The sequence below is a fragment of the Panthera uncia genome (genome assembly GCF_023721935.1).
Source record: "Panthera uncia isolate 11264 chromosome A3 unlocalized genomic scaffold, Puncia_PCG_1.0 HiC_scaffold_11, whole genome shotgun sequence".
Classification (NCBI taxonomy): domain Eukaryota; kingdom Metazoa; phylum Chordata; class Mammalia; order Carnivora; family Felidae; genus Panthera; species Panthera uncia.
Window position 1 is genome coordinate 61,547,481 of NW_026057578.1, and position 17,150 is coordinate 61,564,630.

At 44.4% G+C, this 17,150-nt stretch overlaps 1 protein-coding gene across 2 annotated transcripts in view; it reads right to left on the reverse strand.

The window, feature by feature from the left end:
* THADA (THADA armadillo repeat containing) overlaps positions 1-17,150 on the reverse strand; it is a 333,497-nt gene that overhangs the window by 85,075 nt on the left and 231,272 nt on the right. For both annotated transcript variants that reach the window (XM_049650200.1, XM_049650201.1), the window contains one exon: positions 13,862-13,977. In XM_049650200.1, the coding sequence (XP_049506157.1) occupies positions 13,862-13,977 (116 nt within the window). The remainder of the gene's footprint in view (positions 1-13,861; positions 13,978-17,150) is intronic.

The window sequence follows — 17,150 nt, forward strand, 5'->3', positions numbered from 1 at the left end:
ACGCTCTCCCAGAAGCATTCACTGTCATCTTCAGAGGGCTGGAAATAGCTGTTATGGCTGTAGACTGCTAGTATCTGTTAAGGTCTCTAAGTCAAATGACTGTATCTGGACTTCAACAGAGTCAGGGTCTGAGATCCCTCTAATATCCAGAACTATCTAATATCTAACTATCTAATATCTAACTATCTAATATCTAACTCCCCCAGAAGCCTAATCAGACTCATGACTTAACCTCATTAATCTAGAAACATTTACTGAGTACCATGGGGGATATCCTACTTGGGACAGAAAGGGAGGGAGAGGAGAAAGTTCTGATCTTGCAGAGCTTATGGTATAAAAAAACAATCAGAGGGAATGTCATGGAGGAGGGGGTCTGGAGACATGGAAGGATTTGGCTCGGGAAGGGGAAGAAGGAATCCAGGCAGGAGAGCTCACTGGAGCAGATACGATGGTGAGAACATGCCTGCCACATGCAGGGACCAAATGAAGGCCAGAAAGTCAGACAGGTGCAGGTGACAAGCATGATGGCTTAAAATGACTCTGGAGCTCGAGTCCTAGTAGGGGCTCATCACAACCCATTGCGGGCTCTAATGCTGGCCCCTACACAGCCTCACTCCTACTCAGACGGCTTCTGCTCTCAACCACAATGCGCAAAAAGCACTAGCAGCCTCTTACCATGGAGCCAGCCAGGGTGTTAATGAAGTAATATCCCAGGGACCACCATCAGGCCCAAAATAGGATGGAAAGAAGAAAACCAGAAAAAGTAGGTAGGGAGCAAGGGGAGAGAAGGCAGGTGAGAAGTGGGGGAAGGGGCAAGAGAAGAATAATGAGGAAGAGGAGGTGGAGGGAGAGGGGGAAAAGAGTCTAGAACATCCTCCCATATCCTGCTACAATCTCCCCAGTGACATATGTCCAGCCACACCATGTCCTTTATTGAAAGTTCACTTCAAAGCCTGTCCTCCAAGAAAACCTTCCCTAATTAACCATCAGAAAACAGTCTCCAAGGACAATCCGAATGGGCGACCTGACACAGTATTTTGCTGACCATCCTTTGGTCTCCCAGAGATCCTGCTGGCCATCTTTGCAAACCTAGGCAGTTCATGTCTCTGCATTGGTAGCTGCCCACAGACCAGAGTTGCCTCTCCTTACATTTGGATATAAAAGGAAGAGCTGTTATGGGTTAGGAGCCAGGAGGTACTTCTTTGATGCAGGCCACATTAAGTCATATAAATGTGGAAGTGTAAATTAAATAAAAAAGAACCCCTCTCTCCCTGCTGATTTCCATTTTTACCACAGCCCCCAGCCAAGCAACCATCACATGGCATTCTTGGAGGAACAATAGGGGATTTGTTTAAACCAAGATGCCAAATGGTCATGAAATGCAGAATGTATATTTTTAAACAAGTTATTTTCCCCCACTGTAACATCCAGAATTTAGATCTGTATGCAGGGCCAGCTGGCAGCAGCACGCAGGATCTGGCTGGCTACCCAGGGCTGCTCGTTTACCTTGCCCTCCCCTGAGGGGGTGTGACGGCTGAGCTGCATTTTTATGGTACACTCCAGCTTCCATCCAGCCTTCCTTGGTCGGAGCTTTGCAAGTGTTTATACTCACACCCACACATAGAGGCTGCCCTGTAGCCCTCCTACTTGAATTTTCCTTTTAAAGTGAAGCCATCTTCATGCCCTGCTCTGGTGGTTGACCAACTTATAGGGAATTGACTGAGTTGCCATGCCCAAAGCAAGAGACCAGGAGCTGTGAGCCCCAGCTTCCAGCATTGCGCTGCACAGCACATGGGGCTTCCCCTGGAAAAGCAGCTTTTGTTCCGGGGAATGGAATCTGTGAAAACAGGGCCCCAACCACTTTACCAGGGTTCTGGGTAGGCACTCCACAAGGCACAGGCAATCTGTCGAAGGCACCAGGGCACTGCGTAGGTCAGGGCCCAGGCCATAGCTGCCTCTGCTTCCCTGGCAAAACTGCTGCTCAAGAGGAAGCCCGCAATCTCAAGGCCAAGGCTTTGCCTTTTCCCTCCATTAAGGCTCACCTGCCTTTTCAGAGGACCCCCAGGGAGCCTCCCACACCCCCCCAGAGGCCCTCATATTTTTCCATCTTTCTATTAGGCATCTTTTTCTCATTAATGTACTAACACTCAAGTTATGTGCAGAGAATGAGGAAAAAGAGACCTTGTGTGGGGCTTGGGATTTGTTCAAAGCCTGGGGAAATCGTTTTAGAGGGTGTATGTTTTTTATTCCTTTTATGAGAGATGCATGTTTCCCGCCCTCTGTGACTTGTTTAAAAGTAAAGTTTAATATGCTGCCAGAGAAATTGCTGGTTAATAACTTAATAAGCTATGTGCTAGGAATTATGGGAAAAAAGTAGTATCCAAGAAAACTTTTATTGTACAGTTTGGGGCTTGGAGGATATATAGCTTCAGTTATTATATAAAATGTTAACAGAAGTCCCTTTTCTTTTCAAACCCTGCCTTCTCCCCAGGATTATTAAAAAGGATAAATAAGTAAGGTGAATAAAAACTTCGAGAAGCTGCATGAGAAGTCTGTATGTAGATCACAAGGTGAGAATTTCCAACAGCACAGTCAACAGAACTATGTTAACGTGCACTTGGCAAAGCACACACTTGGAAATGATCCCTGGTAATAATAGTAATGATGATAATCATAATATCAACTACCTTTTATTAAAAGTTTTGTCTTCAAAAAATACTTCTACTTTATAAGATTCTTAAGAGGGAAGAAAAAAATAGGCATTATTATTCCCATTTTTTACAGATCAACAAAGTAGCTCATATAGCTCAAGTGACCTGCCCAAGATTAGGGCAAAAACTAAGAATAGAATCAAGGTTTTTTAGACAAATTATATCTATGTGTCCCAAACACAATCAGATGAAAAGTGAGACACCATGCCAAACAAGGAGAGTATTTTGGTTTGCAGCCACAGGCTGTGGTGTTGTGTCCTGTATCCAGTCTGGTGAAAAGCCAGGCTCCAGGCACAGCCGTTCCTGTAAGGGCCAACAGAAAGGCCCATTTTCAACCTGGCTGATTATGTTGATAAAGACTTAATTATCTGACAATAGATGTTTCCTCTATTTGCTCAGCTCTTCTGTATGTTCATGCCCATTACTCACCACATCCTTCCTTGCCCTCATCGGTTTCCCACCATCATGACAGCTTCCCCCTTTACAGATAAAAATGGAGTCCCAAACAAAATGGCTAGCCCCACGTGGTTGGTTTAGAATTGAACAGGGACCAGAACCCAGACCTGCTAACCTCGAGTATACTCTGCCTCTACTCAACTTCACAAAGTGCATACGCAGGTTAGAGACTTTTCCGTTCCCCAAGTCCCTCTCAACGTGACCCTCCCTGTGGTCACCCAGAAACACAGGGGCTTTGGGTTCAGGCAGGGAGCCCTGAAATAAGTACCCCAAACTGCTTGGGAAAATGTTATTTCTAGGGGTGTGCGGGCCAATCCTATCACTAAGGAAGCCTGGGTATCATGCGCAGGGGATAGGAAGGATAGTGAGACTCTGAAGGGTTTCTCTTGAAGCTGCTCCTTTGGTCTATTCATGTAAGACCAGTCCCCATGCCCCAAAAGCCCTCCTGGAGGCAGCTGAAGCCTGGCCACGCAGGACACAAGTGCCAGGGCTGAGTCAGCTCAGTATGAGGGCAGAGAACCAGGAGGCCAAGCAAGGCCTAAAGAAGCGTCCTGCCAGGTCAGTGTGTTGCCTGAAGACCTGCCTTCAGCTAAGGGTACTGTCTCCAAAGACTGCTGCTGAAAAATAGCAGTATGATCCGGGAGAATGAACTTACATACATATTAGAACTTAGTAACATGCTAGCATGATTTGTTGGCCGGCTCAAGGGGCAGTGGCAGTCAGCTAGCTGAGAGTAGATTTCTAAAGGAAGAGGGTCTTCGATAGCTAACTTTTGATGGCAAAAGGTCTAGAGCATGGGTCCCTGTCCAAGGAGGGCAGTTCCTGGAAAAGGGTGTCGGGCAGCCCAAGGGCACGGGGTTGCAGAATATGCTATGAGGATGATCAGGCCACAGTAGAAGAAGGAAATGGATCATGAGGCAGAAAACAAATTTGCTATTTATAGCCCAACATGGGCCACCTCCAGAGCCAGCCACATCTATCAAGTAGGAAGCTGGCTGGCTCATCCAAAGAAGGAAGTAGGAAGTAGGAAGTCAAGTAGGAAGAAGTCACCTGCCCTCTTGTGCCTAATTTCTCATCTACAAATACTGGTTTGGATTAGATTCCTATTTTGAAATAGGAAGTCAGGATGTTCCTCTTAGTCCCTTTTGGGGCCCCCAATGGGTGAGGGGCCATACGGGTGGGCCTCCAGGCCCCCACCCCTGCTTGTACCACATATGTTCTCTCTACTATCTTCAACATTTTGAACTCCCACTTAAGCTTCTACTTAACGAAAGGATTCCACTGGACTAGATGATCTCTAAATTCCCTTCCTGCTATACATTCTGTGGCTTGATGGTCCTCTTGACAATGCTGAGAAGACAACAGCCATGCAGTCTACGAAGCACTCAGGAAGCATTTCTCTTCCCATTACCAGCTGCCAGGCAGGCAACAGGGGCTTCCAGGTGACAGAGAGCTGGTAGATGGCTACCAGGGAGCTTTTGCTAACCACCAGGAGGGGCTGGAAATTTTATTGATCACTGGGAGAGGCTGGAAAGATTTAACACACTCCTCAGTGTATCTCTTGTGCATGGAGACAGCAGCCTATTTACCAGTGTAAGCCTAAGCTCACTGACTTCCTCTTAACTCTTGGATCAAATCCAAATTCCTCTGGCTGACATTTAAGGCCTGCTACAACTGGTCTCTTATCAAATCTTGTACTGCTCTCCAAAACACACCAGGTCTTCTTCAGCTCTATCCCTCACTGGCACACAATATACCACACGTGTTCTCTACAGTGTGCCTTCACCCATGCCGTCCACAATCTGGACATGCTCTTTTCCTACCACCTTTAGTGTTTCCAAATCACACCAATGCTCCAGGACCCATCTCAAATACCTAACTCCCCTATAAAGCAAAGCCTCCCCTGACTGTCCACATTCTTTTCTGAATCCTTGTACTTATTATATGCACTATAGAATTAGAACTTTTTTATGCACGTCACTGTTGGTTGTTTCACATGGATAAGCTCTCTTTTCAACCAGACTGAACCATCACTAAACTCTGACAACAGAGACTCCATTATATATGCCTAAAGTGGTTCCCACAATGCTGAGCACTGTGCTAAGATTCCTTCCTTTGTACTTGGGCAATGAGACCTTCACAATTTATTTAGCAACACAGACTCTCTATCAGTCTAACCTCACTCAATTCTCCAATCGAAGAAAATTAACCTTATCTAACAATTAAATCTCAGCCAGCCTTTAAAGACTTTTCCCTCCCCCTAGAAGACTTCCTTGGCACCCCAACCCCACAAACTGGCTCCTGTCACACCCTCTGACCTCATTCCGGAATCCACCAGATTCTTATTTATTTACAGTTGATGAAATCCATACCTGTTTTATTTACGTGGTTTCTGAAATAGGGATGACATCGTTCATCTCTATGTTCCCCACTGTGCCTACTACATGGCTTTGTACTGTTTGTGAATCTGAATTGGCTGGAGTTCATTGGGAATGGTTCCATGTGTTGATTTATCCAAAAGATGGAACATGTTACATGCTACAGGGAAAAAAATAACCCACTATATTAGTGTTTTACATAACATTAGGAAAATGTGTTGAGGACACTTAAAGGCTGTACTCCTTTGCAAGCTGGGCAATGACAACATTGCCCAAATCTTCCAACAGCAATACGTCTATAAGCCAACAGCTACAGGTGGAGCAAGACAGATATTTCAGAGTCCTTTATCGAACTAAGTGTCATTTCCAGGTTAGGGTTGCAGATTTCTATATTTGAAAAGTAGGAAGCATCAGCAATTGGCAGCAGGATTCTTGATGTGTGTCATTGCCTGGAAGACCTATTTTTATTTCTCACTGCAATATGAAGAAGCTTTGATCTTGGGCAACTTGCTCAAAGGCTCAGTTTAATATATTGATCTCTTGTGACTACTTTTACCTGACAAGTTTCCATAAGCTCAGACTGTCAACAAGAAATACCTCATATATTCTCAAGCTTCACTTCTTCTCAAACACCTTATTCCTTCAAAATGTGACCTATTTTTAAAAGGAATATAGAATGAGGAAAATGTTTTGTATCTCGTCCACTGGTCTGGGTTGAAACATGTTAACTCAATGGTTCTCTCTGTTTTTAAAAAATACAAACAGGATCTCATCCCGAGGTATCTTGCTTGACCTTAAACATTTCTGAGAAGTTTGAGAGAGAAGCAAACAAATCTCAACAAGCTTGGGTCTGAGATACACCAACTTCATCTCTCTCATCTTTCAAATACATGTGAGGCTCAAGTAGGTTGAGCGGGAGGGCTCAGAGTAGTCCTAATGGCAATCTCCGTCCCCTGTAAAATCTGGGGGTTGAAAGAAAAACAGTTTTAAAAAAGAAGGGGGGACAGGAGTATTGGGAATACATCTTTTTTGGAAAAAAAAAAAAAAAGAGCAAAGAAGAAACAGACCGAAAAAGCAAAACCCAACCCCCCAGCAATGCCTGGAAACTTGCTATGTAACCAACCCATCCATCCCTGTTAGGACTTGCTTCCCTTAAAGTTTTGGCAGGAACCACAAATGATAGCCTTAAAATGCCACATGAGCATCAGAATATTTTAACAATCCTTCTTGACTGGATTCATTTCAGCAGCATGGGAGCGAAGCAGCAACCTGCAGCTGTGGCATAGGGCTGAGGCCTCTCTATTTCAAGCAGTTGCAAACGAAGGACCTCTTCCTTGGGGGGTGGGGGGGGGGGGGTCCAGGAGGCACGAGGGATTTGAGAAGGGCTAAGGAACAGTGGGAAAACCAAATCGGACCTAAACCCCTGTATTCCTGCCTAGGAAGTATACTCTCTTGTGTGAATAAATTTGGTGGCTAGAAAGTAAAGGCCATCTTCAGCTGTCAAGCAAAACAGAATCCCAAACCAGAACTTCTGCAGCTGGCCACAGACACCCCCTGGGGCAGAAGTGGGATTGCCTCACAAAAAAACCATCCTAGCTTCATCTTCTGTGAGCAGATTTTCCTTGCACATTTAAATCCAAGGCCATCAAGGAGCTCACCACTCTGCTTAGTTGGGCCCAATAACCAAGAAAGAAAATGGGGAGAACAGATGAGAGTGGACAAGGGGGTGGACAGGGAAGGAGATGTGGAAGTGGCTGGCAGTGAGCACTGGGGACATGGAGGAGCACATGAGGAGCACACGCAGGAGTGAACAGGGGGTGTCAGGAGCACTGATGGGGAAGCCGTATGGGGAGGTGGAGGGATCATATAGCCAATACTTTTTGCAAAAAAGAACTAACTTGCCGTAGCAAATCATTAAGTCTAGCACGAAGAGTGGTCTTCAGCAAACATTAGTGCCCTCCACCATCTCTTCTCCCCATCAGGACTGTTTTACTCAAAACTGTATTGCCCAAGGTTGTTTTCCTAGTAACCTTGGGACCTCTTCTTGTCTTCCTGAGAGGCTGTTTTTCTCACCAGATTATCAGACTGTTATTTTCATAATGATAATGCTCCCTGCATGCCAACAAGCACTGGTCCTACCCTAGGCACTGAGGCCACTGGGATGGCTGCCCAGACAAGGGAGTGTGCATTCCTCATAGGAAGTGCTGGAGCCATGCAGCCCCTCCGGGAAGGTCATCCCAGGTGGACGGGGAAAGAATTCTGGGCTGACACCTTCAGTAGTCTTAGCCTTCTCCTGTGTCCCTAAGCTCCAGCTCTTAAGAATGAGGGTGTGAAGGTGGGAGTATTTCAAAGAGGCATGGATTGGATGACCACAGTGACCCTTGGCCCTCAAAATATGTACTGTGTTCCAGAACTAACAGCATCATAATTGCAAGAGAGCTTGTCAGAAATGCAAGATCTCAGGCACCATCCCAGACCTACTGAATGAGAGTCTTCATTTTTAAGGAGATCCCCAGGTGATTCACGTGTACATTAAGGTCTGAGAAACACTGTTCTAGACAATATGTAAGGTGACACCATTTAAAGCCTGACATAAAGAAACCGAACAGCTATAGAGAATGGGGTCCAGTATAAAGAGCCTCACAAGGAAGAGGGACCTAATGTTAATTGTTATCAGATAGAATCTCACCCCTGCCCTGGTCAGCTGTGAGAAAACAAACAGATCTCCTAACCTCTCTGAGCTATATACTCTCCCATATGCATGGGGATGGGAGTGGACTGCAATGAACTTCATGATTCTTTCCAGTTGAGAGTTTTTAGGTCTAGGATTCTATTGAATAAGACTCTGTTCTGTTGACTACTCTACAGTGAAGTTTGGTTTGAATAGATAGTTGCAGTATTTAATACAGTCTGGCATACAGCAGGGCTCAATAAATATTTGTTGAAGAAAGTGATACAGGTATATAGCCTATTCTATTCAAGCCTTACCTCAAAAACCAAAAATGAGCCATAAGCTTCTAGGACAGTAGACCACACCAGAGCATCAGGTTTAAATGGCACTTCTGATGGCAACTGACATAACTTAATATATCTTTGCTGAGGCATCTTTCAAGTAATCTATCCCAGAAATTCACTCGTATATGAAAGTGCACAACGGTGTGGCCCCTCACACTGGCACATCTGTGGCACTAAAGAGGTAATTGACTGTATCTTCTGGGTAGCAGGCTACAGGAATGGTCGTTCCAACTTTCCTAAATGATCTGTGGCCTTAGAAGAAAACACAAGTGCCCTCTAACATAACTGCTACTTTGCTCGATGTTCATCCTTCATCTTCTTTCTCAAGGAGATGTGAGACACAATAGGGCACAAGAACACATCAGTAGCTCTCAATCTGACTGAATTTTACTATCTCCTGGAGAGTTTTAAAACTACCAGTTCTTGGGCCACACCCTCAACCAAAAAAAAATCAGAAATTTTGGAGGGGGAACCTGGCATCAGGTTTTAAAACCTCTCCAGATGATTCTAATATGCAGCCATCAGCATTAAGAACTACTGCCTAAAGTAAAAACTCACCATCAGCCAATCTGGGTACTTAATAAATGCCAATACCAAGAGTCACAAACTCCAGAAATCTTTCCATCTTGTAAAACTACAACTCTATACCCTTTAAATGCTGCTTCCTCATTCCCCCTTCCCCGCCCCTGGCAACCACCACTCTACTCTGTCTCCATGAATGTAACTACTCTAGGTATTTCATGTAAGTGGAATCAGAACCACTTTTGTCTTTTTGTGACAGGCTTATTTCACTTGGCATTATATCCCCAAGGTTCATCCATGTTGTAGCACTTGTCAGGATTTCCTTCCTTTTTAAGGCTGAATAATATCATGTTGTCCATATATATCACATTGTTTACCCATTCATCCATCAACCGACACTTACATTACTTCCACCTTTTGGCTATTGTGAATAATGCAGCGGTGAACATGAATGTACAAATATCTCTTCAAGACCCTGTTTTCAATTCATTTGGGTGGAACTGCTAGATCATATGGTAATGCTATTTTTAATTTTTTGAGGAAACATCCTACTATTTTCCTTCTTGGCCATCATCAAGAGTTTTTAATAATAATAGCCAATACTTTCATGAAACTGTTAAGTGAAAAAAGTAAGCTCTAACTTATAGCTACAGCACAACTCAACTCTGTTAAAAAAAAAAGAAAGGCACAGGAGAAAAGATGAAGTAAGTACATACATAAAACTGTGAACTAGAAATGGTGGTTTCCACCCAAATGTTGGTAAAAGCAGACTTAAATTCTCTTCGCTTTCAAATTTCGCACTTGCCTACTTTTCTAGGATAAGCATACACTACACTGACAACCAAGAAAAAAAAAAGGTGAAAAAAATTTAGTGGGGCACATTTTTCTTCCTGGTCATCCCATCATCCATTGTACTTATTTAGTCTGATGGTTCATTCAGTTCACCACATTTATCTAAACACACACACACACACGCACACACACACACGCACACGCGCGCACACACACACACACACACACACACACACTTCTTCCTTTTATAACCAAATTGATTTCCGAAAAATTTTAAGCCCCAAATAATAATTCCAATTCTTAATCAAAAGAGTAAGTCTTTTCACCTCTTAGTCCTATTTGACAGGGCTTTCGAAAAGTCCTTCCTATTTAGGTGGGGCCTACAATCCAGTTGGGGCAGCAGGGCTAGAATCTGTCATTTGCAAGGGTGGCAGACGGGGCCACACGGGGAGGGGGGGTTTGGGGAGGGGCAGTGGCGGCAGGAGACTGCTGATAGCCCTCGCAGAGCACCTGCAGCCAGCCTCTCCAGGCCTGCCATGGACCCCAATGCACACCCCACTTCTGGCCTGGGTCGGCTTCATTTTCCTTCAGTAGCCGGTAAACTGCCTTCTCGCCATGAGAGAGACACTGACCTGGACTGAGGAGGGAGGGATGGAGGAAAAAGGGGAAGGAAGGAACTTGAAGGATTAATGAGCTGATTTCCATAAAGGCTTTGACATCTTGGAATGAAAAGCGGCCTGTAAGAGCAGAAGCCCAGGCCTCTCCTCAGGCCATGTTGCCAGCTGGCCGTTCATCACCAAAAATTCCCCAACAACTCCATGGCTATTGCTTAACCACCTCATATAAATCCCAATTAATCTTGCAAAGTCAAAACATAAATATATGACAAAAGTCTTTATTTTATGTGCTCTCAGTTTCAGGGTCAAAATTTTAAAAACCGAATTGGTTGGTTATCCAATGGCTTCAAAGAATTTTTTTTTTTTAAAAAAAACCTTCTTCGGGAATAAAAGGACAAATAAATGACACCCTCACTAATGTTTATGTACTTATTGGACTGAATGAACTCAAGTCAATAATCAAATAAATTGTAGAATAAAAAATTTAAACTTTCTTTTTTTCAATAACATTAATGTTTCATAGCTTATACTCAAAAGATACAGAAAATCCTGAGTAGGCACAAAGGAACATTTATTCTTCTTTCATATGTAAATTGCTAGAGACATAAAGAGTCTCTTCAGCATTAGAACTGAAGGTTACCATCCCATTAGAACTGGGAATACTCCACATTGCCACGTCTTTCAGGGGAAAGGCAGGTGATAACGTGAACACAGGGGTTGGCTTCAAGAATGGCCCATTAGGACCCAGAATGGGCTCACGTGAGCATGGAGGTATTAGACACACAGCTTCCCACAGCAACACTCTCAAAGGACCTCAGGGACAAGGCAGGTGTGTCTCACAGGGCAGGCTGAAGCTTCATCACTAACATTCAATTCTACACTTTTCTATTTGGGGACCTCAAGGTTATCATGTCAATGGGGTGGATAATACAGAAAAACTGATACACAGCTCTGGAATGAATTGTGCTCTGGCAGTGTGCTTTCCTCCCAAATTTTATTTCAGGCTCTGAACACATCCTGATTAATACGGTAAAAGTGTGTTGGGAGCAAGAGGAAGCCTGGTGTTAGGAACCACCTACAGACCACCCACAAAGTATAAAGTTCACACTTGGATAATAAAGAGTTGACTGTACTGGAAACATAAAAGCGGCTTTCCTAGACTCTCAGCAAGGAAGGTGGAAACGCAGTGAACTGCGGTGATTCATGCTTTTGTTTTTTAGGGCTGGAATGTCATGGAGAAAAATCAGAGAAAGTGCATGTGTGGGGGGGGGGGGGGGGGGGGGGAGTGATGATGCTGAAAAACCTAAATAGAAAACTGCAATAGGGACCAGAGGGAAAGTTAAAGAGGCCACAGTGTTCTCTCCAGCTGAAGAGGAGGCTGAAGGCAGCTTGGTCACCCATCTTTAGGCACTGACTGCACAGCACGAAGGTCCATTCAAATGCTGGCCTGTTACACCATCTGCTTCTTCCCACCCAACAAGAAGGAATGGGCTCAGGAAGCCAGCAGATGATGATTTTTTATGACAGCCATGAAAGGGTAGCAGGCTAAGGGGGCAGAAACTCTTTTATAGCACTTGAAGAATAGGAGATTCAGGTTCTCTCTTGGGGCGTTCCTGGATGGAAACAGAGATTTCCATAGGATGGTTCCTGGAGAGCCCTGACTTCCGGATCCCCAGAAACAACAGCTAGGAGGACCTGGCCTGCTAACTGATAAACAGATGAGAGCACAAATGTGATTATAATTCCCTATTCTCCCAAAAAAGGCAGCTTAGGGGAGTTACCTAAAAGCCACATGAAAAGCAAACGATACTAGGCTCAGAGGCAGTTTATGGTCAATCAACTCGCTCTCTCTACATAAAAGAGAGAAAACAAAAACTGGTCTAAAAATAAGAGGTAACCATCACTTTACTGGCATTTCAGACATGAGAGAATTTCCCCATCAATATCCCCATCCAAAGCTATAGGTATTTAGACAGACATGGAGACTCACACATCTACACACTGAGAAATTCTTCAGGGGCTCCCTTTTGCCTAAAGGTTTCCTTTAGGAGCTTTCGCCGAGTGGCCTCCACGTATTTCCGCGGTCTCATGTACCTTCTACTAGGTTCCAGAAGAGCTACCTTTATAGTTCTCCATCGTCGCCTTGCCATTTCACGCAGTCATGTTCTTGACTCTGATATTACTCGAGCCCAGAATGCCCTCCCTGCCCCGGCCACTTGGTAAAATTCTACTCATCTGTTGAAGGCCCTTCCCCGTCCCTCCTCTGGGCTACTCCTGTGCTTATTACATACATTTCTTATTACCCTTGTCATATGGATGCAAATTATTACCTTACCTCCTGGATGTGAGTTCCTTGAAGTCAGAGCTAGTTCTTCTATATCTGCGTCCCTTCCATCTCCTAACACAAAGGCCACAGGCTACAGCCTGTGTTCAATAGACTTTGTTGGATTACACTGACTTTTGGGCGTCATACTATACCCGTTTCCTGCCTCCAAAAGGTAGGGAGCCAACAAAAGGGAACAAAAGTTCGTTTTTGAAAAACAAAAAAGGTTTCTATGTTAGACAACCAATGCACTGATTCCTAACCAAATGCAAGACACTCCAGCATGGAATGTGGTAGCATGTGGGCCTCTGCTGGACCCAGTGTGTTGGAGCTTACAGAGGACACAGTTGGGGGGGCGGTCCTTGCAGTAACACTCTCCTACCAACATCAGAGTCTTACAGACACAGATTTGAACACAATGTTATAGAGAGGACTCCCTGCGTATTAAATGAGAAATTCTTTTTGTTCCATCTTTCACATAGTAAATGTTCTAAGTTCCACAATAAATTGACAATGGCCAGAGTGAAAAAATAAATGTATCCACACTCCTTTGCCTTGATTATTCAAAATTCAAGCTATTCTACTACCTACCTTACAAGGGGCAACTTCCACGTCTTTTTCTTATTCACACCCTAATGGTCTCCCCGTACCTATTCAAGTCTTACCCCAATCTTTAATCTATGAATTGCCATGGCGCCTAAGAGTTTGTACCACATGATTTAGTCAGTTATTGCCTTTCATTGCCATAACATCTGACACAGGCTTGGGCACATGGCAGGTATTAATAGAAACAAGCTGACAGATTGTTTGGTGGACAGATAAAAAGCCATATTACATGCCCCCCAGCCATAGAGCAGTTTCAGAAAAATTGTCAGGAAAATATTTTTCTTTCTTTACCACAACCCAAAGTTCTAAAAAGATAAATACTCCAATAAGTTTATAAAACTCATGCCAACGACTTTTAAAACTCCCACAACTAGAAACAGCAATTCTCCAATGTATTCCTAACCCCTGATAACTCCTCGCTCATGTGGGGTTTTAACATACCTCTCGGCCAGCCAGAGTTTGGCTCTGGTACAAACAGCAACGTCAGCCAGCTCCTGCTGAAAGTATGTATTCAGTCTGTATTTGGAGTCTGAGGAGGCTTGTAACAAATGGAAAACCTAAACCAAAAAAGAGAAAAAGCAATATCCTGCTGTGAAAATATATTTTTCCTAAATGCTCAGTTCCTCCCTGTTAGGTTTCCTCAAAATATTCCCCTCAAAGAAAACAGACACCTGCAGAACACAGCCCTGGTTTCTTTGCAGAAAACCACGTTGGTGTGGGAAGACACAGCAACTGGTAAGAACCCTATGTCCTCGATCCCGGCCTATGCCCTGGGTTCCCTGCACAATTCCAAGCAAAGGGGACTATTCAGGGACCAGCTATTTGATCGAAGAGCTTACTAGCTACAGAAAACCTATACATTGATTTTAGCAAAGAAAGGCTTCCTCTATGTTAGTGGTCTCATATGAAAAAAATGTACCTTTTCAAAATCAAAGTCTTGCTGAAGAGGGAAAAATCAACGGTCTCACAGTCCAAACTGGCTCATGTGCTGGGTTTATCAGAACAGTCTTGGCCAAAGAAGCAGGCCACAATGATGCCTGCCTTTGCAAGCACAGGGTAGTGATGTTTGTAAACTGTTTAGATTTTATTTTTAGCAGTTCTCCACGGAGATGTCCAGAATGGAGGCACCAAGGCAGACACATTCTATTCTCACTCTACGTGACATTACATATTAGAATTGAGCAGAGAAAGACAAGTCCTGTTGTATCTCTAGGTGGCTTCTATTTAGAATGAAGGCCACAGATCCAGCAGACCCATGACTGTGTGCATGTGCACGCAGCTTACGTAAGCATGTTGTGGATTCATGCTCAGTGATGACATCAACGACACTGCGAGGAGCACAAACCTGCACCTGCAGCAGAGAGAGAGATCCTCTGACCTCAGCCAGTGCCAAGGAGAACGACGCATGTCACAGAAACCCTTCAGCCCCATTACCGAAATCAAAGGGGGGGGGGAGGTGGGCGGAGCAACACAAGTATGGATAAACACACTGAGAACTTTGAAAGTCTATTTTAATAATTAGTCTGTTTTCTTTTCCTATTGTGTCCTTCACCAGAGCTACAGATGACTTCCTAAGCAACAAGATTTAACTTTTTCTCTCCTGCCAACGAGGAGCATTAAGTGAAAGTTAAATATGGAAGGGAATAATGAGAAAAAGGAAGAGGCCAAGATAAAAGAGATCCAGAATCATCAGACCCCTAAATGGGAGTGAGCTGGCAGTTTTCCTGGGTCAGACGTCTGCAATTACCAACAACAAACACATGCAGAGCACCTTTGGTTAAAGAATCAAAATACACTGTGATTACTTTACTATATGTAACTACTATTTTTTTTTTCTTTTTGTCGTCTAAACACAAGTAATCGTATAGGAGAAGGCACACAATCCCGATGTGGAGACTTGAAAATGCTTCCTCTAATAATGGATCTGTTATTCAGAGGCAACAGATCAAGTATCACTACTTCACCACACCCCCGCAGGGACACAAACCGCCCGTCGAGAAGTCTGGAGAAATGGGTCTGGCTGGGGCTTCTGTTCTTCTGTGGTGACTGCCAGAAAAAAAAACACCTCCCTCTGCCTGAATCCGCACTATCCTGAAGGAGTTGGCAAACTCACTGGGCCTTGCTTTACTTTTCTCCACAGCTGCACACAACCAACCACCAGGGTTTTTCATGGTGTCACAGGATCGTAATTAATCAGCAGACACCAGCAAAATACATGACTGTGGAATTTACTTGTAAAGAAAGCTGTGAGATTTTCGAATGCCTCTCATTTAGAAGCAATCACCTCAAAAATAACTCCTGATGGATGTTTAAACTTAGTCCTATATTTGCTCACCTTACTTGGCAAAAACAAGGCTGTTTTTGAAACGCTTCATAGCTCTGGTTTATGAAAATCAGCCTCCAGGTCCATCAATTCTGTCACCTTGGGCACAACCCAGACAACAATTGTGATCCTGGTTATTCACCAGGAACGGAGAGCGATCTATTTACATGGGACAACTGCAGAGGGAGGTACACTTAAAAGAACCGCGGTGGAAAGAAGCATGTAGGAGAGACAGGGCCAGAGAAGTGAAAGACAGGGTCACAGAAGTCAAGGGAAAACCGGGCAGGGAAGGAGAGGGAGAGCAGAAGACGGGGAGAGGGGAGAAAAGTTTTGTAAACAAATGTCTGAAACAAGTTACTGTATTTGAGATCATTTTTTTTTTCTTTAAGAAAATTAATGACTATATTTGAACACACGGCTACCTTCATGTGACATTTAGAGGGTTTGTTTTAATTTCTTCAAGCAAAATGAGGCCATCGTTTGGGGTGAAGTCCAGAGGTGAGGCTGGGCCTCTGGAACTACGGTCCAAGGTCAGGTCCAGGAGCACCAGGCAGCTCCCAGGATCTGAAAAGACAGTGGGGGCAAAGCGATTCCTCCTCCTTCCTCCTTCTCTGAAAGTTCTGGTTCAGGAGAACTTCCAGGCCAGGAGTACAGTCTGGCCCAGGCCTGGGACAATTTGCAAACAGCCTATGATATAGGACTGCACTGAACCCAAAGAGAAAGCAAAGCTGTGTGACCCACTGAATGCACATGAGCAGTCTAAGAAGTGTAGTGTCACTTCAGGTGGCCCAAACTTGTCACAAATATTTAAACAACAATTACTACTAGGCACTGTCCTAGGAGCCTCTGCACAGAACAAATGAATGCCTGCTCCCCGCAGCTTACATCCTAGTCACAGATAAACGGAAAGTTCATAGCTTCCCTGACTGCCTGGTCGCAATTTTATGACCTGCACACAGCATCGCCATCACCTTCCTCTTATGCTTGGCCTCACCCTCCACCAAGTCCGGTGCAGAGCAGGAACTGAACAAACGTCTGCTGAACTGACGCCGGTATGTGGTGCCTCTTCCCATACGGACTCTTCCTTTGGGACACATGCCCTTGGGTTTGGTGAGTTGCTGCAAACACGTGTGAGGAGAAGACAGAGCTGAACAACACTGCACCCCTCACTGCAGTAGGGAGAGCAGGGAGGCCAGATCAGGGCGGGGAAATGCAGCCCTGTGGGAGGAGTACAGGCTCTGGAGCCAGGTGGACATGGGTGTCCACCGTTACTAGCCGTGGGGCTTTGGACAACTTACCTAACCTCTGCTTCCTCAGTGAAACACTGTATAATAGTATCTGCAGAAAGACTCAAAGGAATATATACTACTACTTGACACATTAGGCACATGATAAAAATGTTAGTTC